This window comes from Elephantulus edwardii, unplaced genomic scaffold, assembly GCF_000299155.1.
Source record: "Elephantulus edwardii isolate Elephantulus edwardi_28Jun2011 unplaced genomic scaffold, EleEdw1.0 scaffold00009, whole genome shotgun sequence".
In the NCBI taxonomy this organism is placed as follows: domain Eukaryota; kingdom Metazoa; phylum Chordata; class Mammalia; order Macroscelidea; family Macroscelididae; genus Elephantulus; species Elephantulus edwardii.
Genome location: NW_006399759.1, coordinates 10,624,782 through 10,649,682, shown reverse-complemented (window position 1 = coordinate 10,649,682; position 24,901 = coordinate 10,624,782). Strand labels below are relative to the sequence as shown.

Here is a 24,901-nt window from a genome sequence, read left to right as displayed (position 1 = left end):
GACTGGGGGAAAAACCCACATTTGGCAATACCATCTGAGGTAAGGGTCTCCACAAGAGAAAAACTGCTACTGCTAACTCAAGTAAAAAAATGGGCAAAAGGAATGGAAAGCCTTTTCATGGAGGAAAATATTCAAATGGCCAACAGACTCATGAAGAAATGCTGAAAATCACTGGCAATAAGAGAGATGCAAATCAAAGTACATGCCTTTGAAAAATCTATGTGACTAACTGAAGTGTTTATAAAAATATTTCTATTTCATGATGAAGTTCAATGGTTGCCTTGAGGAAAAAATCTTAATCATGTGATTAAGTTGCAAGCTGAACTAGGTTTTCAGGGAACAATAGTTTTATTTGAAAGAACAACTTAAATGTTATTCCAACTTGGGATTTGGCAGACATTTTCTCCGAATTAAGTAAGCTTGTTGCTTCAAAGAAAACAGTTGACAGATTTGCTGTCAGTGGTAAAATTCAAGATTTCCAATGAAAATGTAAATTTTGAAAAATCTGTATCCACTATCTTGAGCCTGACAGCTTCTTGGTACTAACCACTGTACCGATGAGATTAGGGGGAAAATTAACAACTGGTTTCTTTTTTTTAAAATGAAATGTGTCAACACAGGGAATAGCTGTATTCATTATTTTCCAAAGAACTAATGAATGATATTATCACATTCCACATGAGTAAAAACAAATTTTCATGTAACTACAAAAAGTTCACAGCTAAGGTTTTAGATTCCATGTTGCAGATAGTTTTTAACAATCTACCACTTGTCGAGTTTTGGTGTAATGAAGGAAAAGACAAATATGCAGATATGTGAAAATGTTATTAAAATTCCCCTCTACTTCCCCTTGCATGTGTGAAAAATCCCATTTTCTTCATATACTTTAATGGAAACAATAGATTTTAACAGACTGAATGCAAAAACAGTTATGAGAGAGAATCTAGTTATTAGCCAGATATTAGAGAAGGAAAATATTCCATTTCTAGTTATCTTTCATGGAAACATGTGACAGTTTAATGTTATTTTAAAATGAATTAATAAATATTTAAACCATTTCAGAGCTTTAATATCTATTATAGTAAGTATCACTGGCATAACTCCTTCTCTGCTAGTTCTTCAACAGTTTTTAAAGTAAAGAGGTCTTGAAACAGAAAGTTTCAGAGCCACTGCACCAGTTTCTATCACACTGGTGGTGAGGTGAGAAGCAGCAGGAACTTGAGTGCATAAGGCTGAGGCCCAGGAACGGCAGAGCCTCCCGTCAGGACTTCACTGTGCTCCTCTGCAAGTTTCTCTGGATCCAGAACCATTCCTCAGCTTCAGTCACCTGATTTAATGAACCCTGTCTTCTTTATTGCTTTAACTGGATCCTTATAAGAAATTGTTTCTTTTTATAGGAACTTTTTTGAGTCGCAAGGGACCCTCTTGGTATCACAGTTAAAAAGTTCGATACCCAAAGAAAGTCAGATAGTTCCAACCATCAACCACCCTGGGAGAAAGACGTGGTAGATCTAATTCAATAAAAATTTAAAAAACTCCACATGTCATACACACCAGCACAGAGCTGGCTCTGACACAGGACGGGCCTGTCAGTGTGTTTCTGAGGCTGGAAAGCACTTGGGAGGAGGCTTTCTCCCAATGGAGCCACTGGTATATTCAGCACAGCCTTTGGGTTAACGGCCTCCACCCCCAGAGCTCCTCTCTATAACAATTACAGATTAGCCGGCAGGCTCACAATCAGAACCAACCCTACAGGAATGGTCTGGCTCACCTTGAGATTCTTATTTGTTACCAAAGGCACAAATTTTAAAAAATGAGACACTGTGTTGTAAATATAAATCTTAATCAATAAGAATGGAATGATTTTCATTTCTATAGCAAAATAACTTTACCTCTTGATCTTTTGGTTTGACATAGTTTGATGGAAAAATTCCAGTTCTTTCTCCAATACTTCCTGTCCACCACTCTCCATCTTTCTGGGTCACTAATATCTCTTCACCTTCAGTGAAAGTCAGATCTCCAGGTTCTACACTTGAATATGGATAAAGTGCAATGTACTCTTTAGGGAACAAACCAAAAAGAAACGGATTTTGGTTGTAAGTTGCAGAAGTGGAAAAATATTGATACTGACAGAACACTGGCAAAACCACAAACATTTTAATTGAATAGCCTATAGGCATCTATAGAAATAAAGTCCTTTGTAACATTTGTGAGAAAAATATATTCTGATTTTGAACACTACTTAATATATACATGACACACTGTAACCAAAATGTAATGTTTAAACAAACATCTATAATTTGGACATGCTATCATGATGACAAGAAAAGCTTCATTCTATCTCAACATAATACATTTTTTATCTATCATCCTATTTACTGAGGAAATCTATGATGAGTTTTTATATCACCACTTTTTAAAAATAGAAAACATCTTTAGCCATATTTTTAGTATAGGCTCAATATTTGCATGAAATAGAGAACAAGTTTTCCTAATCTCATTTGAGAAACTGAAGCAGAGAGAATAACAACTGTCAGGTAATTAAATAGCCAATACTAACAGATACCCATCTTACTTACAAATTGCCAAAAGCTTACCTTCTCCAACTGTATAAGCTGCAGAGGTAGGTTTCTTGTTTACAGCCGCATACAAAGCTTCTGGTCTGCCAAATAAACAAATTGTTTGTTTGTTTTTTAAAAAAGAAACCCAAGAAAGGTCATATGGTGAATACAGTAGGTATTACCAGTATATTCTTTTAAGAATTTCCAACATTATTTTAAGCATTGTCTCGCTACGTAGATTAGAAATAATTTTCATACATAAAACATTGGATTTTAAATGGTTTAAATATAAATTCCTCAATTTTAATTATACTAAAAGAATTGAACATAATTTGAAGAGTACTTTAAATGTGAGATATTTTGTCTTTTTTTTTAACACTTAAAATATCTCAGCAGTTGAGCACTTTAACCACCCTTGTGTGCGCCACTGAGTTGGCACTGCCTCACAGCTGGATTTTCAGAGGCAGTAAATGGCTCAGGAGTTGAATGTCCATTTCCACTGTGGCGCAGCAGGCAGACTAGAATCACATACCCTTGGACTGACAGCGCAACCCTTCACCACTACGACACTAGAGCTCCCTTTAAACCATTACATCACTATTATTATTAATTAACTTCTAAATCTAAAATTCCATGACAGTCTGAAAAGTTTCTGTACTTCAACTAAAAAACTTATACATAAACAGTATTAAAAGAGCTCTTAAAAATGAAGATTTAACTCAATCACTAAAATGAAGACCAAGAAGATTATTCCATACATACAGTCAAAACAGCAGAATCAGAACTCAAGTCTTTTGAATTTCAAAGAGAAGCCCCTTTTCTACTTAGAATGCAAGAAACATACATTACAGCATCTATCATATTGTACTAAAGATACTTGACAAACGGATAATCCTCTAGACTGGGAAATGAAAGGCAAATAAAAGGAAATAAAACTTAGTTCTTCATCATTTGAAAGTTCAGTTGTCAGCTCCTACTTCATTCCTGATATAAAGGAGCAGATGCTAGGAGCACTGTTGTTGCTGATGCTATGTGCTGCCGAATCCGAACCAACTCCTAGTTGACCCTCCAGTGGATTTTTAGAGGCTATAATTCCACGGGAGCAGAATGTCTGTCTTTCTCCTGTAGATCAACTGGTGGGGTCAAATCATGTGTCTCCTAGTTGGCACAACTCCTTACCATGAAGCCGCCAGAGCTCCCGAAGTAGTAGACATGGAGAAACAAACCAAAAATAGTAGTAATAGCAAAAAAAGAAGAGGGCTCTACCAAGATCTGATCAGAGATATGAGTAATAAAGTAACTACAATACTATGTGGTGTTCTTCCTCCTTGGATTGATACAGTAACTGGGGTAATGGGGGTAGGTGTGTCTGAGTCAGTGAGACTGGCTTAGGATAGGACAGGCTTCAGAGCTGTTGTACATAGGGTTGCTATGAGTCACAGGTGACCTGACAGCACATATGCTATGAGCAATAAGAGATTATGTTCATGGAACCTTAGAGGCCTAGAGATGGGAATGCCCAACTGTGGTAAAGAGAAGGCCCTTCGGAAAGATTTCTTTTGGAAAGGTGCAGCCGGAATGCTCTTTAGAAGCAAGAATGAGGAGGCTTTGGCTCACATACTTTGGGCAGGTTGTTAAGAGGGGCTATTATCTGAAGAAGGGCATGATGGAGAGAAGGGTGGAGGGTCAGGAAGGAGAGGAAGACCCTAGACCAGGTGGACTGACATGATAACCACTACAATGGGCTCTTGTGTTTCAGGAAGTGTGAGGATGGCACAGGATAGAACAGGGTTCACATCTTTTTGTTGATAGGGTCACTACGAGTTGTACTGGACCTGATGGCACCTAAACAATAACTATAAAAACAAGGAGAAAATGAAAAGATAATCTCTCTAGACTTCTACCCAAACTCACTGCCTTTGAGTTGATTTCAACTCATAACAATTCTCCATCAGTTTTCTGAAGTTGTGAATATTTACAAGAGAAGACTGCTCAACTTTCTCCCAACAAGAGGCTAGTGGCTTCAAATTAATGATCTTTTAGTTTTAGGATATACTGCATGAGACAAATCTGCTGTCCAGGACCTTTTTAAAGTGCCAAGAGGAAGGATGCCAGTTTAAAGACTAAGGTTTGCCTGATCAGAGGGTAAAGCCTTTTCAATAACTGTCTATGCATCTGAAAGCTGAAAAAAGAACGGATTCCTCTGAACTGTGGTGTAGGAGAGGAGTACTGATTATCCCAGAGACTGCATGGCAAACGCATACGAAAGTTGGCCAATAAATAAGGAAGATCAAAGTATCAAAGTCTTTGAATTGTGGTTTTAGCAAAGAGTCTTCAGCATGCGATGAACTACCAAAAGAATCAAGAAATCTGTGCTGGAGTAAGTGCAGCCAGAGTGCTCCTTAGAAGAGAGGATGGTAAGACTTGTCTCACCTACTTTGTGGATGCAATCATGAGGGACAGTGTCTAGGAATGGACATCATGCTTGGAAAAGCTGAGGGTCAGTGAAAGAGAGAAAGACCCTGGACAAGGTAGACTGACATAGTAACTACAACTGTGTGCTTGATCAAGCACAACACAGGACGGTGCACCATCAGGCAAGGCCCCGCTCTGCTGTGCACAGGGTGCTGGAGGCGAGAGCCTGCTCTGCGGTACTCAGGGTGCTGGGAGGAGAGGCCCTGCTCTGAGGTGCAAAGGGTGCTGGAGGCGAGAGCCTGCTCTGTGGTACTCAGGGTGCTGGGAGGAGAGACCCCACTCTGCGCTGCACAGGGTGGTAGGCGTCGAAGGGGACCCGACAGCACCCAACAACAAAAACAACAAGCTTATGGAATAAAGGAAAACACAAAAGCCGCCCATTTTGATATTCAAATGCTGAACATAAACCTTTTGTTGTCCACCATACTGTGACTGACTCATTATGAAAACCCCAACATCCCCACCTCCTGTAAGTGCCCAAACATGCTTACTCTTCTCTCTTGACTTCACTCCCAGGGATAATTTTAACATAAGACTTTGGAAACCATCCTCTTCCACCATGTACCTCTCCAAACCACCAATTTTCCTGTTGCTCCAAGACAGTGATAACATCATTCTTGGAGAAGTTTAAGTGGTTATCCTTCTTGGCAGTCCACGAGCAAAGGGCCTGGGCTTTTAAGTTTTCTACAACCTGTCCCTGTGAACAGAAAAAATACAAATATTTTTTAAAAAACCACAAAACCCAATTTTTGTTTTTAAGTGAATTTGTTCACACAGCAGACCTGTTGTTATGATGGTAACTTATTACCAGGGGATAGTTAAGATAACTTTATTCAACTGGTCAACTTAAAGTTGTATATGAGATGGGCACCTGAGTGACCTTCTCTTAAGTCTAAGAAAGACCGCACACCCACCATTGCAGGAAGCATCTTGATATAAACGGTACGGTAATGAACTATCAACAGTGGGTATTCAAATAATGTATTCATAAATCCATCAAGTATGTGCTGTGAACAAATGGAAGGAGAAACATGTCCTACAAACTTCTATCTCTGATGGCTTTAGTGAAATGGATTCCATTTAAATCACTGGGGTTGATCACAGGGCAATGCTCAGCCTCCCTCTACTTTCCTTCCTTCTAGGTTGTCTGGATGCTTTTTCATTCTTCCTCTCCCTTCCAGCTTAGAGGAAAGAGTGTTTTTATTCTGCTCCTAAGCGAGTTCTGCTCAGAAATCATCTTCCCTTTTCTGAAAAAGCATTTTGCAATACTGTTGTTCTCTCCTCCAATCTTCAATTCTTTTCTCCAACTTACCTCTATCTAAGGAAGTCTTAAGCTTGCTCCTCAGTTTCATTCCTCACCCATCTTATCTGGAGGTTCTATGCCCATGACAGTACAGATGCTCTTTTTGACAAGTCACTGAAAGTATCAGAATGGTCGAAGGTAGAGGCTTCTTGCAAACCCTGTTCTCCTTGGCCTCTGATCAGTCGTGACATCACTAAACCCCTTGCTGTTCCAGAAGCTTCTCTCTGGTGACTTCCTTTCCCTCCCTGCCCAACATGATTTATTTATCCCTTTATTCCCCCATTCTTTCTATCAGGGTTACTTTATCTCTTGAGCTCTAGATCTGGAAACAAAACAGTCTACTCACTGGCTGCCCCTTGTCCAGTTATGTCAAACCAAGGATGTCTCACATACTCTCATTCTAGAACCCAAACCCACTCTTCTTGCCTTTCCGATTCCATGTTTTCATCCCTTTAGCTCATCAAGCTAATCAATGTATGTGTTGTTATGTGTCACTGAGTCAACTACAAGTCACAGTGACCTCTGAACAAGAGATTGTAACTCTGCCCTATCCTGCACCATCCAAATGATTTCTCACATGCACAATCCTCAACTGTCTTCTTTGACTCCAACTTCTTCCTTATTCTCTCTGTTCGATGGTTACTTATTCTGTGTCAATCTACACAACATGGGACAAATGCTTTCTTAAAATCCATCTTCTCTTTTATATTCTCATGACTCTGGCTCAGTTCACACCATCGTAATTTGTCACTTGGCTCTTATAATATCCTCCTTTACTGGGCCACTTCCTTTTCTTCCTTCTGCTAGTTTGACTCTTAGAAATGTACCAGTTATCATTCTAAAAGATAAAATTTTCTTAAAAATTCTCCAGGCTTCTGCCAAACTGTTTAGCACGATGTTAAATACTTGACGAATAAACCTCAACTCCTCCTTCCATCTTTGTTTTCTAATCCTCTCTTCTTCAAGTACAGTAACACTAGTTATTTTGAAGTCAATTCTGACCTTTCTTCCAAGATGTCTCTGAGTGGAATCAAATCACTAACCTTGGGACTCAGAGCTGAGCACTTAAGTGCCTGTAATGTTCAGGAATTCCTGCTTGTCCCTTAGTCACACCACAAGCAAGTCCTTTTTCACCCACGTATCTGTGCTAACATGCCTCAGTAACTTTCCACAAATTATTCTCTGGTGAAATCTTCTCTTTGAAGGTTCTGCTCAAATAGTTTGCTTTTTGCAGTTTGCTCCAATTCCCAAATACTGAGTGATGAATGAGTGGCTCTCTGTTCTGCTCTGCACAGTCCTCACCATTTTGTACAGATATTTAACATTTTTTAAAATTAATTTTAATGAAAGTTTACAGAGACTTAGGGTTTTCAGTCATTCATTGTTGCACTTTTCCCCCTGCCCACCCCTCCCCCCCAATTCACTCTTCTCCTTGAAAAGTAAAAGAAAAACTCCTTCAATGTTATGCAATCCCTCCCCCCAAGTCTGCTCCACTGTGCAGACTTCATTCTGGACTCCTGTCCTCGCAATAAAACCCAATCATATAACCTTTTTGAACATACACTTTTCAAACTTTATACCTACTCACCTACCTGACTCCAGTATCTGTTAAATGTCTTCTTTTTTTTAACCTTTTTTTCACCGTTGCATATTTTCTCCCCCTCCCCACCTTCCCTGCAATGCACCTGTTTGTCTTTCTGTGACTGAGATATTTTACTCAACATAATGTTCTCCAGGCTCCACCATGATGTGTAACGTTTTATGAGTTCATTATTGTTCAACGATGCATAATTCTCCATTGTGTGAATGTGTGATAGTTTTTCTATTCATTCATTTGCTGATGGGCACCTGAGTTGCTTCCATATCTTTGCTTTTGTGAATAAGGCAGCAATCCACATGGGTGTGCATGCATCTGTTTGACTCCTAGCTCTGGTTTCTATAGTGTATGTTCCCATAGTGGAATTGCTGGGTCAAATGGTGGTGTTATTTCCAACTTTTTGAGAAAGTGCCAGAATGCCTTCCACAGTGGCTGTACCATTTTACATTCTAACCAGCAGTGAATAAGAGATTCAATTTCTAGTGGCAAGAAGCTGCACTGAAAGCCCAAATGTGGGCAGTTCGAATCCACCAGATGCTCCACTGGAGGAGGGACAAACTCCTGTGCCAGTCGGATCTGAATTGACAGTACACAACAAGAAAAAAAACCAAAGTAATTAAAAAAAATAAAATAAAATTTAAAAAGAAAAAGAGTTTCAATCTCTCCAGCATTTGTTGTTTGCTGCCCTGTTGAACTTTGCTATTGTTGCTCAATTAAGATGATATCTGATAGTTGTTTTGATTTGCATCTTTCTGATGGCTAGGTGTTTTGGGTATTTCTTCATGTATTTGTTTGCCATCTGAATGTCTTCTTTGGTGAAGTGTTTATGCATAACTGGTGATATTTTGTGATAGGGTTGTTTGCCTTTTTCTTTTTGAGGTGCTGGAGTATTCTATAAATTTTAGATAGAAGTTTCTTATCAGACAAATCTTATCACTGACAAATACTTTTTCCCAGTCTGTGGGTTTCTCTCTAACCATGTTGGAGAAGTTTTTTGATGTGCGTAGGGATTTGAATCTTAGGAGGTTCCATTCATCTAATTTATTCTATCCTGGTTGTAGGTCTGATGAACTTTTTCAATGCCAGAGATTCTTTACTTATTTTTTTCTTAAACTTCAGCACACAAAATGTCTGACATCCATGATCACTCAGCAAACAATTTCTAAATGAACTAAAACCAAGGCTATGTATTTGTAAAGTAATTCCTTAGTTCACATGCAAATGACCTGCTTGCAGAAATATAGAAAATGAAACCTCAAAACAAAGTATCTTATCTCCTGTACGTAACTGCAAATGAAGAACAATAAAACTGGATTTGTAAAAATGAAATCTTGGACTTAGATACCTTACCTGCTACCAAGTTGATACTACAAAATGTGAGCTGTTACTAACATATTTATAATTAACAGTAATTTCTTTACCTTCTGGTTGAATACAAATGGTAAGACGAGAACTCAAATTCTACAAACCTGGTTAAAAGAGTCAATAATGCCTTTGTACAAAATCTCATTCAATTTTACATGCAGTATAAGTAAATGCAAAGAATAAAGTACATATGAACTACGAACAACGTACCTGTCCATGAATAGGAGAAACAGATCCTGGGGACACAGTGCGGGTAAAAGCGGATTTTTTCTGCCATGACGTATTAACAGTTAGGTTTGAGAAAGATACATTTTGATAATCAGTCATGGACGCTGGTTGATTTGAAGAAAGTGGTCTGTAAATACAATACTCTGATGTAAGTACATCTAATGGTTTAGAATCTAATTATATATTATCAATTTATCAAGATGTATAGAATATACATTATATTAAAACATGATTTGTGTGTGAGAGGGGAACAATGAATAAACCTAATTGTCTATATATACTCAATTTCAATATTCAGTTTGGAAAAATAGGTACTCATAAAACCCTAAGGCATATTTCAACATAATTAAGCAGCAAGTGTATTAGGTCTGTGTGAATTTGCAGAGTTATACAAACTCCTTCATTAGGTAAAAACTTACTCAGAAGTCGGTGAGGTAGCAGGTAAAAATACTGTAGGAGGAAGTAAGGCCTTCTTAGGAGATAAAGTTTTTTCATTTGATGACATTTTTTCTACATAGTTACATGGAAACCAGCCAAAATTTCCTTGAAAACTACCATACAGCCAACCAGGCTCTCCTATGGTTTTCTCATCAACCTAGGGAAACAGAAGAGTCAACACCACTTACAAATCACATAAAGTCTACTGTACAGCTTCATCCCTTTCAGATGGTGGCATTGAGCTTCTAACCCAACAGCTGAGCCTCTCTGGCCATCCAAACGCACCAGCAGTTCTGAGTGTGATTAACACACTCTGAAAACATGCTGGAGGTCCAGCTACCGATTGGTTCTGACTCCACGATAAAGACTTGACTTGCACTAAGGGCCTAGTGGTAAGGTTTGGTGCTGCCATCCCAAAGGCATACGGTTCAAAGCTATCAGTTGCTATCAGGGAGAAAGATGGTTAATAAACTCCCACGCGATTAACTGCCCTGGAGCTATCGTAAACTGACTAGATGATACACAGCAACAAAATAGGTAAGGCCTTTTCTACAGATTAATAGGTTAATATTTCCAATTACACGGAGTACTGGAGGCACAGTGGGTAAGTCCTGTATGGTAATCGAATCCAGCAGCCAGCTTCTGGGGAAAAACATGAGCTTTAAGGCTGTTCCATGAAGATTCACAGCCTTGGAAATCCTAGGGGACAGTCCTACTCTGCCCTCCAGGCTTATGAGGAACTGGAAATAACTCAGGGTTAGTTTTGATTTTTAATTATTGACATATTTATTTTTAACTTAAAATTTTAATCCAAGTTAATGCATGAAGATCGTTTACAACACAAATAGCATTATGACTAATGATGGGACCCAGCTTTGCTTTCCTCCTCATGGTTCCTTATGCTCTGATTTTCACTCCTAATGGTAATTCGTCAGTCCTAGTAATTTCTTCTGTAGTCTCTCCTATTCCCTGCTTGCTGAAACTGAGGAGGACCTGAAGCACCTGCTGCAGAGTGTCAAGGACTGCAGCCTGCAATATGGATTGAGGCTCAATGTCAAGAAGACAAAGATTCTCACCACTGGACCAATCGGCAGCATCAGGATGGATGGTGAAGAGATTGAGATTGTACACAGCTTTAGTTTGCTTGGCTCCATATCAACAGTCTTGGCACCAGCAGCCAGGAAATTAAAAGGCGCATTGCCATGGGAAAGTCTGCTGTTAGGGACCTCTCCAAAGTGCTGAAGAGCAGTGGTGTCTCTCTGGAGACTAAGGTGCGTCTGATACAGGCCATGGTCTTCGCAATCACCTGTTATGCATCAGAGAGTTGGACAATGACCAAGGAGGATAGAAGGAGAACTGATGCCTTTGAGCTGTGGTGCTGGAGAAGAGTATTGAGAATACCATGGACTGCTAGGAAAACAAACAGATTTTTCCTGGAGAGGGTTAAACCGGGTGGCTCCTTGGAGGCAAGGATTCTGAGGCTCTGTCTAACTTACTTCGGACATGTAGTGAGGAGAGACCGGTCCTTGGAGAGGGACATCATGCTTGGGAGGGTGGAGGGACGGCGCAGGAGAGGAAGGCCCTCTATGAGGTGGATTGATTCAGTGACTGGGATAATTGGGATGGGAGTGTCAGAGACAGTGCGATTGGCACAGGACAGAGCGGAGTTTAGGGCTGTTGTACATAGGGTCGCTATGAGTCGCAGGCGACTTGACGGCACATAACAACAACAACAGTCTCTCCTATATTTCTAAATATCATACATATGCCACAGTTCTAGGCCAAATTTGTACCTTTGATTTTTTTAAAAAATGTATTTCTGTATCCTGTTCCAATGATCTATTTATGTACAGTAATTCTAAGACGTCAGTGTCTTAATTACTATGTTATTGCTGTTATGTGCTGTTGAGTCACCTGTACAACAGCTCTAAACCCTGCTGTATCCTGTGCCAATCTCATTGTCTCTGACACAACTACCCCTATTACCCCAGTCACTGAATCAATCCATCTCATTGAGGGTCTTCCTCTCCTGCGCTGTTCCTCCACCCTCCCAAGCATGCCGTCCCTCTCCAAGGACTAGTCCCTCTTTGTCCAAAGTATATTAGACAAAGCTTCAGAATCCTTGCCTCCAGGGTGCAGCCTAGTTTCACCCTCTCCAGGTTGAACTTGTATGTTCTCCTAGTAGACCATGGTATATTGAATACTCTTCTCCAGCACCACAGCCCAAAGACATCAATTCTCCTTCTATCATCCTTAGTCATTATCCAGCTTTCTGACGCATCGCAAGTGACTGCAAAGACCGTGGCCTGGATCAGGTGTGCCTTTATCTTCAGACTGACATCCTTGCTCTTCAGTTCTTTGGAGAGGTATCTGATAGCAGACTTTCCTAATGGAATTAATCTTTATCATTTTCTGGCTGTTGGTATCAAGAGTGCTGATTGTACAGCTAAGCAAATTAAAGCTGTTAACAATCTCAATCTCTTCACCATCTATCATGATGCTGCCAATTGACCCAGTAGTGAGAATCTTTGTTTTCTTCATGTTGAGTTTCAATCCATATTGAAGGCTGCAGTCCTCGGCCCTCTGCATCAAGAGCTTCAGGTCCTCCTCAGTTTCAGCAAGCAGGGTTGTGTCATCTGCATAATGCAGATTATTGATGAGTCAGTCTACCTCCAATCCTGAAGCTGATGACTATAGCTTTATAATATTAGCCTTACATTCAGATAATGTTAATTCTGCTAACTTAATTCATCATTTTGAAAGTTGTTTTGGCTTTGAATAGCATGTCAATTTTGACAAAAAGGCCTTCTGGGATGCTGACTGGAAATGTGGAGTCTAGAAAACAATTTAGGGAAAACAGTTAACTTATCAGTGCCGAGTCCTCCATGTGAACGGTATATACATCCCGTTTTTAGGTCTTCTTCAATTTTTCCTCAACAAGGTTTTGTAATGTTCAATCTACAAGTGTTGTACATCTTTTGCCATTTTAATCTCTAAGTATTTTTTGGGGGGAGGTTGGGTAAATGTTATTTTTTTGTTCCAATTTATATACAGAAATAAAAATGGCTTTTGTACAATGTTCTTGTACACTGAAACCTTACCAAACTTACTATTTGTTCAAGATTCTTTTCTGGAGATTTAAGGGAATTCCTACATAGAGAATCATGCCTCCTGCAAATAAAGACAGTCTCTGCAATCTTGATGCCTTTTTAGTGTACAAGTCACTCCAGACCAGTAAGACTTTTTTTTTTTAAATCTTAGCAGATTTTGCCTATTTAAAATTCTTAAAACTTCTTCATACTGCTTTCAAAGTTCATGAAATTATGATTCCTTTCATCAGGGCCCAACTTACCTTTCTAACTTCATCTCATCATATGGGTGCTATAATGTGGCAAATAAATATGGTCATGTATCATTCCTTAGCCACACCTGGGGCTCCTTACACATTTCAATGTTTTTGAGAACTCTCTTCCTTCTACCTGAATGTTATGAGGCATAAGGGGAAAACTGTACACTTGGGAGTTAAAAAAATTATGCTTCTGTACCTGGTTCTTCTATGGGAGGTAATGATTATTCTTTAAAGCCTCAGTTTACACATCCATAAGTCCGGGGGAAATAACCTATTCTGCCTTTCTCCAGGGCATTTTAAGAATTTAACCTAGAATATTTATGAAGATCCTTGTGGTGTGCCACTGAGTCAGAACCAACTCATAGCTGGCCCTCTGGCAGGTTTTCAGAGGAAGTAAACTGCATGAGAGGAGACTGCTCATCTTTCTCCCAAGGAGCAGCCGGTGGATTCAAACATCACACTTTTGTGTTGGCAGTGCGATTCCTACTACTGAGCCACCAGAGCTCCCTTAGTAAAGGCCTTGTGAAACTCTTTAATAAACTGTAAAGCACCAGTCAAGTATATCCCTTTGAGGTCCCTTCTCCACCCTATCCTTGGGGAAAAGGTTCTCAAATTCTGTTGTATCTACTCTTGTCTCATCTTGTTGGTTACTAAAGCACTTTGTGACTTTGTACGATTAAATACATTTCCATTTTCCTCCTAGCTTGTGACCTTCTTATTCATATTTCTATATACCAAGCAGGCACATGATAGAAACTAAACAAATGGTAACTTGAACGCACTATTCTAAATTAAGCGCACAACAGGCTCAAAGCTTAATCAATAATAGATAGCTTTATTATCAGGGAAACCTCATTTATATTTACGATAAAAGATTTTCCTTTTAATGTTGCATGTCTGCTTATTTATTACATCATGAACCAGTTATTTAGGAACTTTCTTAATCAGAGTTGCTGTGTTTAAATGACATAAATAGTGTCAGTTATATAACTGTCATTAAATTATGTTCTAAAATAGAACAAATCACTTCTGAAATATTATCTTTTTGTAAGATTAGCTTAAAATAGCTAAGTAAGAACAATAAAAATAAAAACACAATAATCCTTTAGAAAGTTCCTAATGCTGCAAAATGCTCAAAATAGATCTGATTTAAATATATAGTCTCAGACCAAGTAATGCAAATTATGACTATCAGCATTAAATTCTTTTCTTTTGCTACTTAAAAAAATATAATTTATCCACCAGATGCTCTGCTGAAGAAGGAGGAACAATCGCCTCCTGTACCAGTCAGATCCAATTTGACGGTACACACATAAAAACAAAAAAACACCAAAGAAAAAACCCCTTTTTTAAAAAGAAATAGTTTGTTGTCATTCTATTTAATAGCTGTAACATTACCAAGAAGAGTAAATAGTTCATTTGTTTCCTAAAAATTACACCAATTTTTTTTTAGTATGGAGTTAATTATAATACTTGTTTTCCCCCTATTTTTGTTGTTGTTGTGTACCGTCGAATCAGATCTGACTGGCACAGAAGGGAATTGCCCCTCCTTCTCCAGAGGAGCATCTGGTGGATTCAAACGGCACGCCTTTCAGACTGCAGCACAGCTTCTTGCCCGTAGGCCACCAGAGCTCCCTAATTCCAAAAATGTCTTATCTGGTATTTATAGTTCTAATTAGTTTTCAATTTCATTGTATGGTAAACTAGAAATTCAGGTATTTTTATGATGTGTCAATTGTATCAAGTTTGGAAGGAACAGGGTATGTGGAAGTCAAAGGGAATGTTCTTGCAACCTACTCCACCACTGTAATACTCACAGCCGAAACTTGTGTACATCTGAGCTTACATACCTTTGTTATTACTGCTTAGTACGTTAAAAACATAAATTCTATTGAGCTATGTGGTATGTTATAAAGGTCAAATGAGGTGATATTTAGGAACTACTTCATAAAGATAAGTTACCACACAAAATTACTAACATCTACATTGTTATTATGGAGAGTAACATATTGGATCTCGCTTATTCATAAGAAAATGCCACAACTTCATTTCCTACCTGTATAATATCTCCAGAGTTAAAACTCATCTCATCGTGGTTCCTTGCTTCAAAGGGATACAATGCTCTATAATTCACTAAAATATTAGCTGTTCCACCTAAAGAGGAAATAGTGGTCATTATATGCTGCTTTCAAGTATACAGGCACAGCTCATTTAATCACACTCTGCTTAACTGTGCAAATATTATTTTTCCTCCCAAATGGCAGTTTGTGGAAACTCTGAATCAAGCAAGCCTAATGGCACCATTTTTCAACAGCATGAACTCACTTTGTGTGTTTGCATCATATTCTGATAATTCTCAAAATATTTTATAATGCTACTGTATACGTAATAGACTACAGCAGAGTGTAAATTTAACTTTCCTATGTGCTAGGTAACAAAAAAATTCACGTGACTTGTTTTATGGCAGTACTGGTCTAGAGTTGAACCTGCAATATTTGCAAGACATGACCGTTGAGATCTTTGATATGATTCAATAATAAAGTTATTAAAATCTAATAGAAAAATACTGTATATCTAAAAGTATTCAAGTATACAGATTTGCCAGAATTTAAGTGTTCTGAATAGTCAGGCAATTGATATAAAAGCAAACAAGACTGTTTATCTTAAGTAAAGAAGAGGCATTAAAGACTGAATACAGGAAAAGCCATGCACTTGGTTCTAAAGGGAGATTCAGGAAAGGGACATGTTTGAGCGGCATGAAGTGGAAATAGACTAAGAAGCCAGAGACTTGTGTCCTGTTGGTGGTCAGAAAATATGAAGGAGAAAAGGACAAAGAGAGAAGTTCAACACTGAAAGATCAGCAAGTAAACAGTGATGAAGTGTTGACTGGGGAATATCAAAATGAAAAATACCTCCCAAGAAAATGTCAATGTACAAAATCTTGTTGTTTTATCAACAGTTTAGTGATTTAATATAAAAAAACAGCAACTTATTGCTGTTCAGCTGGAACCGACTCATGGCTGACCCCAGTGAGAGTCTGTGAACTGCATGGAAGAATACACATCTCCCTCCTGAGGAGAAGAGCAGGCAGAGTTGAACTCACCACTTACTGGCTTTCTACTCTCCATCCACTAGGCCACCAGAGCTCCCTCACAGTTTAGCTACACTGGTTGAACAAAATGTTTATTTCACTTTAATTATGAAAATCAAGTCAGTATCTGTCCCCACGTGGTAAGAGAAGATTTTTCCATCGTGCTGTTTTAAGATTTCTACCTTCATTCTATTTTAAAGCCTAGATATTTGTCATCCAAGTTTAATGTACAAGGATGGTGGATTTTCTCTGCACTAAGATTAGCATGATCAGTGATGTACATAGACAGGGTCGCTGTGATTTGCCACCAACTTTGTGGCACTTCACAAGGTTAGTATCTTTCTTTCATTTTTATGGCTTCTGCTGCCCCTCAACAGAATCTTTTATTTGTTTCACTACTTCAGAAAAACAGTATCTATCCTTTTTACCTTTATTACATTGCTTTTCCTCAGCTTTCTTCTCCCCTTCTTGAATTTTCTCTTGTATTTTTTCTTCCTGGAGCCGCTTTTGTTTTTCCTCTTCTTCTTTTCTAAGTGTTTCTCTCCACAAGTTTTCTTTTGCTTGCTTTGATTTCCTATATGAAAGAAAAAGAATCTGCATAATATCATAAAGGTAACATTTTACAGAAAATAGTTATGTAACAGAAGATTTGGTTTCTGACAAGCTGGAAAGAAAAAAAAATTAAGAAAGAAGTGTAGTACAGGACCAGGGAGAAACAGAAAATAATCAATCAATCATTCAGGTTTAGAGCCTCGGACAAATCCATAGTGACAGGTGTGCCCAGACTAGAGATCACAAGCAACAAGTCCTCCATGCCTCAGATTCCCTCCTGCCAACCAACCTCTTAAACCCAGAAAAAAAAGAATAAAACAGAAAACCCAACTGAAGGGGAAACTCTAACGAAACAAATCTGAATTTCCCTTATTTGTCACAAAAAATATTGTTTCATCTCTCAATTCCACGATCCTATCTCATCGCAGTTTTGGGACTCCAACCAATGCTGTGGCATTAGGAAGTGGGAGCTCTGGTGGCTTAGTGGTACGAAGCAGGGCTGCAAATCCAAAAGCATGCAGTTTGAATCCACCAGCTGCTTTGCAAAAGAAAGATGGGCAATCTCCTCCTATGCGATTTACTGCCTCTGAAAACCTGCTGGAGGGTCAGCTGTAAATAGGTTCAATTTGAAAGTACATAACAATAGCAGTTACTTACTGTTGTTGTTGATTGCCTTCAAGTCGAGCACAACTCATAGTGACCCTATGAACAAAAGGCCTGAAGCCCCTCTACAACTACTGACATTTATCAAAGTTCATAGAGTTTCTGGAAGCATGTTGTTTAGTAAGTGGATGCCGCTCCTGCTTCCAAATTACTTACTAGCTTAGATAATCTGGCATTTTCCTTTATAGGTGCTTGCTTCTGTGTATGCTATGTCACATGATACAGCTGCAGTTCTGCTGTTAACTACTTAGAAAGATCTGTATGGTCAGATTTCATTATTTTGGCATTAAAACTAAAGCTCATTATCATTTTTCCGTGCATATATATTTTGTTATCTTATTTGGAGGCAGAATTACTCAACTTTAGCTCTTCCTCCAACCCTCTGCAGACACTAGAGACATACAGCTCTCGGAACTGTAATCTTCTCACTTGACCAAGGTGAAAACTTTGGATTACTTCTATGTAAACCTGGATAATCCTCAAAATTTTAGGCCCACTTTTTCCAAACTCTCCTATACTTCATATTGAGGCTCATCATTCCATTACCAGTTCTCTGGCCTAAGAGAAGGTATTTTTCAACTGTTTCATATAAATATAAAAACTGGACAATAAGGAAGGTCAAAGAAGAGCTGATGCCCCTAAGTTGGTGCTGACCAGGATACTGTTCTGCCAAAAGAACAAATCTGTCTTGAAGAAGTGAAGTCTCAACCTTCCTGAAAAGCAAAGATGCCAAGACCTGCACTCACTTGGGGCCTATTTTAAGGAGGGTGATCCCCTGGAAAAGGACATGATTTTTTTTTCTTTCTGAAAAGTAGATGGTCAGCAAAAAAAGGGAAAAAAAAGAGGAACACTTTCAGTGAGAGAGAATGACACAGTGAATGTAAAAATGGACTTAAGTCCCACAGTGACTGGAAGGATGATGCAGGATCGGGCAGTGAATCAGAAGCAATCTGACAGCATTTAATAGCAGCAGCTCCATCTCACCCTTGTCCAAACCTCCTGTGTCCTCTAGTTACACACGGAAATGCATCCTGCGGCAGCCCTCCCTAATGAAATCTGGTTCTCCTTTAAGAACAATGATTCTCTGGGAGTGAGGTAGTAAAACTAGAATTCTAGTAGCAATATCTCTCACTCAAACTCATTGTCATCCAGTCAGTACCAACTCACAGCTGACCCCACGTGGCTTTCCAGAGGCTGCAGGAATAAGAATCACCAGCAAGGCACCACCTATGAGTAAGCAGGGCAGCTCCATGTGGACCCCCCCGCCCCCGCCCCCGAGCTCCCTAGTGCACATCTATCAGTAGACTACCTTGCAGCTTCATCTTCCAATTTTTTTTTCTGTATCATCTCTGATTTTTTCCTCTCCATTTCCTTTAATTTGTCACGTTTGATCTTATGAAGCTGTTCAAGGGCTAACTGCTGTGTATTATAGCTTTCTCTCAGTTCCTAGGGAGAAAACGAAAATAAGTTCACACACAAATGATTTAAATATGTTTGTCAAATGTAACAACACGGCATTTGCATTTTAAAAAGAAAACAGACTTTTTGCATAAAAACCTTAAAGCAAGTTAAACTAAATTTAAAACACATAGAAAAATTTAAAATATCTAGATGAGAAAAAGAAAAACTTGAATACAATAAATATTTAAGCAATTTATCAATTGTGGACAAGTACATTACTCTGCTTCTTATGAATTAATTTCTGAGGAACATAGATATTTAACAAATTAATTCTTTGATCTGGTAGCTTATTTTCAAAGAAAATGCAATCTACTAAAAGTAGGGGAAACCTGTTGATTGTGAAAGTTTTTAAAGAGGAATTTTCTTCAGTCATGTTTTTTACATACATAGTTGAACTGCATTACCAAAACTAAACATAAAAACACTTATTAGACAATTCAGTTTAATAATAAAAATTAAAGAGTATATGCCTGAAACCATGAATAGGATGAATCAAACAAAAGTTTTCCAAACAAGAACAGAAATAAACAATTGTCTAGTTCTGTAGTAAGCTTACAAAGGATTCAAAAGACTCCTATTGAAGTCTGTCTGGACTCTCAAGTCTTTGCCTGCAAAGAGTTTAGAATCTTAAGCAGAGGAAGGTATCAAAATGTAGAATACTGAGAAGTACCTTAGAAGATAGATGAAATTACATGCTTAGCATCCTTCCTATCTTTAGGAAACTCATCTCCGTCCCTCCCTAGCCTTCTCAAGTCCTTTTTTTTTAAAAAAAAAAAAAAGCAGTTTTGAAGTCTATCAAATGACAAGCTCCTCCCATCCTATAGGGGCTTCATTTAATCTCAGAATGATTTTTCCAAAGGACATAGACATGATCTAAGCTCGGCAAACTCCTTTCTTGGGTATTACATGTATTGAAGAGGGGAGAAAGAAGTGGTCTCTTTCTCTAAGATTATTAATTTGTTATTGCTATTATGTGCCCTTGAGCCATCTGCGACTCACAGAGATGCTATGAACAACAGCTCTGAATCTTGCCCTATCTTGAGCCAATCTCACACACTTGTCTCTGACACACCTAACCACACCGCCACAGTCATTGTGTTAATCTATCTCACCCAGGGTCTTCCTCTCCTGTGCTGTTTCTCCACTCTTCCAAGTATCATGTCCTTCTCCAAGGACTGACCCCTCCTGGCAACATGCCAGATGTGAGACTACACAATTCTTGCCTTCAAGGAGCAACCTGGACTTACCATCTCCAGGACTGACCTGTTTGTTCTCTTGGTAGTCCATGGTATGTTCAATACTCTTCTCCAGCACCACAACTCAAAGGCAGAGTCTTTTGTCATCCTTAGTCAATGTTCAGCTCTCTGATGCATAGCAAGTAACTGAGAAGACCATGGTCTGGACCAGGTACCCTTTATTCTTTAGACTGAACTAGTTGCTCCTTAGCAGTCTGGAGAGGTTTCTGATAGGAGACTTTCCCAAAGCAAGTTGTCTTTGATTTCCTGACTGCTGGTGCCAAGAATGTTGATTGTGGATTTGAGCAAGAAGAAATTGTTAACAATCTCCATCTTTTTCCATCTAATAGGATGCTGCCAATTGCACCAGTGGTGAGAATCTTTGTTTTCTTGATGTTGAAATGCAATCGATTTTGACGAATGCAGTCTGTGACCTCCGCAACAAATGCTTCAAGGCCTCAGTTTCGGAGAGCAAGGATGTGCCATGTGCATAGTGTAGGGTTGTTAACTAGTGTCCCTTCAATCCTGATGCCACATTCTTCTTCATAGAGTGCAGCCTCCTGAATGATCTGTTCCGCAAATAGATTAAAAAGGTGTGGAGAAAGGACACATCCCTGACCCAAGACTTTCTTGATTTTGAGTCATTCAGTGTTTCGGTGCTCTATTCTAAGGGCTACTTCTTGGTCTAAGTACAGGGTTTGCACGAGCACAATCAAGTGTTCTGGACACCCATTCTTCTCAATGTTAGCCACAATTTGTTGTGATCCACATAGTCAAATGCCTTTGCATAGTCAGTAAAACACAAATAGAGATCCTTCTAGTACTCTCTTTTCAATCAAGATCTACCTGACATTGGCAATGATGTCCCTAGTACCACAGCCTCCTGTAACTCAGCTTGTATTTCTGGTGGCCTAGTGGACAGGGGATTGCTCTGCCAACACAAACACTCATGGTTCAAATCCACCATCTGATCTGTGCAAGAAAGCTGGGAAGTCTCCTCCTATGTGATTATTAAACTAGGATAACATAAACCTAGAGTGACTCAATTAGCAAGTGATGCTCCAGTGGTAGGAATGAAGTCAACACAGAAAAGAAGCAGATTAAACACAGAGATGAGGAGAGGGTTGGAGTGGAAAGGTCTTTAAAGTTATTCCTCAATGCCCTAGAACTATCTCTGTTTAGCAACTCCTCTACTGACCTAGGTAGTGGCCTTGGCAATCTTTCAACAATCACCTTTTTTAGCTGAAAATATTCTGCATGAGGTTTCTTTTCCTTGGAATCTACAGAATCCTTAATGAAAGTGTATAAACTGAGTACAGAAGGGAAAATCAAGCAAGCAAATCAAAGCCCAACACAACTTACTAAAACAGATATTAAAAAGACTGTTTTGGGGAAAGTGAACCAAACCCTGGCTTTTGCATCCATTCAGCGAACCAAGTAAAACTCCAAACCAAAGCAAACCCCAACCCTATTTCTTTACAGAGAGTATTTCTAGGGGAACTCTTTTGCTTGGTTGAAAGGATAGATCTGATCTGCTCTTTGTGGTACAGGGAGACTTTGGCCAAGAAGTCTCAGCCAAATACTTGAAACATAAGATTATGATGATGAAGGGTAGATCTGATCTGCTCTTTGTGGTGCAGGGAGACTTCGGCCAAGAAGTCTCAGCCAAATAATTGAAACAGATGATGATGATGATAATACAACCCTGCATTTATAGTAAATGTTTTCTAGTCCTCAGCTTCTATTGTTTTTCTTTGTTGCACTTTTCTCCATTTTCTACTGAAAAGGACACTACAATTGTTACACTTTGTGGTGTGTTGGTAGATCAGGAACAAGACCACAGAGATTTAAATCAGGCCACAGAGAGAGGCTGTGTCATCTCAAGGAAATCTTTCTTCCCCGTTTCCTCATCTGCAAAGTGGTAGATCACAGCATTCTGTTATGATCACATTGCTATTATGAGGATTAAATGAATTTAGAAGGTGTCCACCATAGTGCTGGACACACAGTCAAGCCTCAATATTAGCTACTGCCGGCTAAAGCCATAAACAGGAAGAGTGGGAAGTCTAAAAGGAGTTACGACTAGTCAAATTAATGATCTGCAACCTGTCTTCACTGTTCAGTCCTCCAGCTGCTGAAGACCCAGCTCCAGGTCTTCCTGCAGCTGTCCTATCTTTCGATGTCCGAGTTAATGAGCTCCTTGTGCTCACAAAGCATCTGCTGCCTTTTTCTACTATAACCAGTTTTTTCACTTTAACTAGTGTCTTTTGATTACATGGTTATCTCCTCACTGATTGAGATTCCTGGTAACAACAGTAAGTATTAACTGGATACATATTTTATCAAGATATACTGTTGCCAGAGAACTTGGTAGTTTAGATATCTAATTTACATAGAAATTGGGTGCTGTCTAGTTACTGTATGTATGTATGCTGTATGTATTTATTGGATGAATGAAAATAGGAAAGCACAGTCCATGGAGGTTAACAAGGTTTGTGAAGTCCCACAGGCTTGACAAAAACATTCCCTCTACCTGCCTGCAGTGGTCCTGCAAATTCCTATCATTACACTCACTCCTCTGTGCTAAAACAGTGCCTCTAGGAGGCCCTGGCTGAGCACACAAATTGACAAAGAAAAAGTAAACCAATTAGCACTCATGAACACAGCTGCTATTAATCTTAGCAGAATGACATAGTAACTGTGGAGCTTTTTCAGAATGCAGAGTCTTAAGCACCAGTCCTACAGTGCTGATTCTTTGTCTCGCCTCACTGTCCTGGCAAGGGCCAACAACACAGGGCTGGAGAGAAAAGGAGTGAGCACACAATTTTATCTTGTTCTTAATCCTACAGGAAATGTGGATATTATCTTTTTCCAGTAAAGGAAGTTCTCTTTTATTTCTAGTTCTTTTTTAATCATCAAGAAATGTTAAATGCTATCAAATACCTTTGGTGCATCCAACGGGAAAAACATACTTTTTTTTTTTTCTCCTCATGAACATATTTCAGACAGCTGCTTTTGGGTGGTGAGAGCCAATTTGCTAATAGAAGAATGTGGAAGGAGGGAGCTCATGGAGTTTAAACCATGCCTTGGTTTTTAAATTCAGTTGGGCCTGAGAGCCTGTGGCCCTCAAGCCTGGTTTTATTTTTGGTTAAACATTAGTCTAAGTGGTATAGCACTGGTCTGTTCATTTACTATACAGAGGTAACTCATAGTTGCTGTGATGCTAAACACTGTTACACTGATGTGTCAAATGCAATAATGGTTTACCCATGGTGGACAGTATTTGGTAGAGCTCCCCAATTAAAACAAGCTTGGAAGCAGGAATGACATCCACTTCTGAAATAGCTTGCCTCCGGAAACTCTATAAACTTGGAGAAATAATGAAAGTTATACAAGTGTTCAAGTCTTTCATTTATAGGGTAGTTATGAGTCATCTACAAGTTGACGGCACTTACACCTGTGTTTATATGGTAAAGTTTATTAAAAAGTTCTGGGGGTGGGGGTATTGTATACCAGTGAAGGAATTTTTCTCTTACTTTTCAAAGAGAAGGGTGAACTGGGGGAGACGGGTGGGCAGGGGGGAAAGTGCAACAATGAATGAATGGAAATCTAAAATCTCTGTAAATGTTCATTAAAATTAGTAAAATTTTTAAAAAACTTCTGTACATGAAACCAACTTGGCATAGTTAAGTTCAACATCAACATGATGGATTACCCTTTTTAAAAATGTATTTCCACATTCAGTGCTTACTATTTTGTTTAGAACTATTTCCTCTATATAAATTAGCCTATAATTTTCTCATTCTATTTTCAAGTTTTGGTATCATGATGATGATAGCTTTATGTAAGTGAGCATATTGCTTTTTTCTATATATTCTAGTCACTGCAGAAGACTGGAATAACTTGTCCCTTAAAATTATGATAAACGTCCTTAGTGAAAATAGGCATTAAACCAGCTGTTGCATCAGGCTGCAACTCATGAGAACACCCCAAGTGAAAGCAGAACTTGGGCCACAAGGTTTCCCACAGCAGAGTTTTCAGAATTAAATTACCAGGCCTTTCTTGTTAGGTGCCTCTGGGGAGAGTCAAATCTCAAACCTTCTGGTTAGCAGTTAAGAATGTTAACCTCTAGCACAACCGAGGGATTTCGATATTCATGTTAACTAGTCCCACTCCCATTTGAATTGAAGCCTTTGAGCTGTGCTGTTGGAGAAGAGCACTGAACATCCTACGGACAGCCAAGAAAACAGATAGGCCTTGGAGAAGATACAGCTGGAGTGCTCTTTGGAGGCAGGAATGATGAGACTTCACCTCACACACTTTGGCCATGTTACTAGGAGTTGCTATTCCTTGCACAAGGACATGATACAGGGAAGGGGTGAGGGTCGGCAAAGGACAGGAAGACCCTCAATTAGGTAGATTGACACGGTGACTGCTGCAGTGGCTTGTATGTCAGGAAGTGTGAGGATGGTGCAGGACAGAACAGGGTTCAGATCTTTTGGTCATAGAGTCACAATGGGTTGTACTTGACTCGATGGCACCGAACAACAACAACGCCACTTGTGTAAGTTGTATAGGTCAAT

The 24,901-nt window shown here is 39.0% G+C and overlaps 1 protein-coding gene across 1 annotated transcript in view; it reads right to left on the bottom strand.

Moving 5' to 3' along the window:
• ITSN2 (intersectin 2) overlaps positions 1–24,901 on the bottom strand; it is a 137,708-nt gene that overhangs the window by 50,030 nt on the left and 62,777 nt on the right. The window contains exons 17-24 of the mRNA XM_006880713.1: positions 18,932–19,068; positions 16,845–16,981; positions 15,373–15,470; positions 9,949–10,124; positions 9,512–9,656; positions 5,528–5,733; positions 2,598–2,662; positions 1,893–2,059 (exon numbers count right to left, since the gene is read on the bottom strand). Coding sequence (XP_006880775.1) covers positions 1,893–2,059; positions 2,598–2,662; positions 5,528–5,733; positions 9,512–9,656; positions 9,949–10,124; positions 15,373–15,470; positions 16,845–16,981; positions 18,932–19,068 — 1,131 coding nt within the window. The remainder of the gene's footprint in view (positions 1–1,892; positions 2,060–2,597; positions 2,663–5,527; positions 5,734–9,511; positions 9,657–9,948; positions 10,125–15,372; positions 15,471–16,844; positions 16,982–18,931; positions 19,069–24,901) is intronic.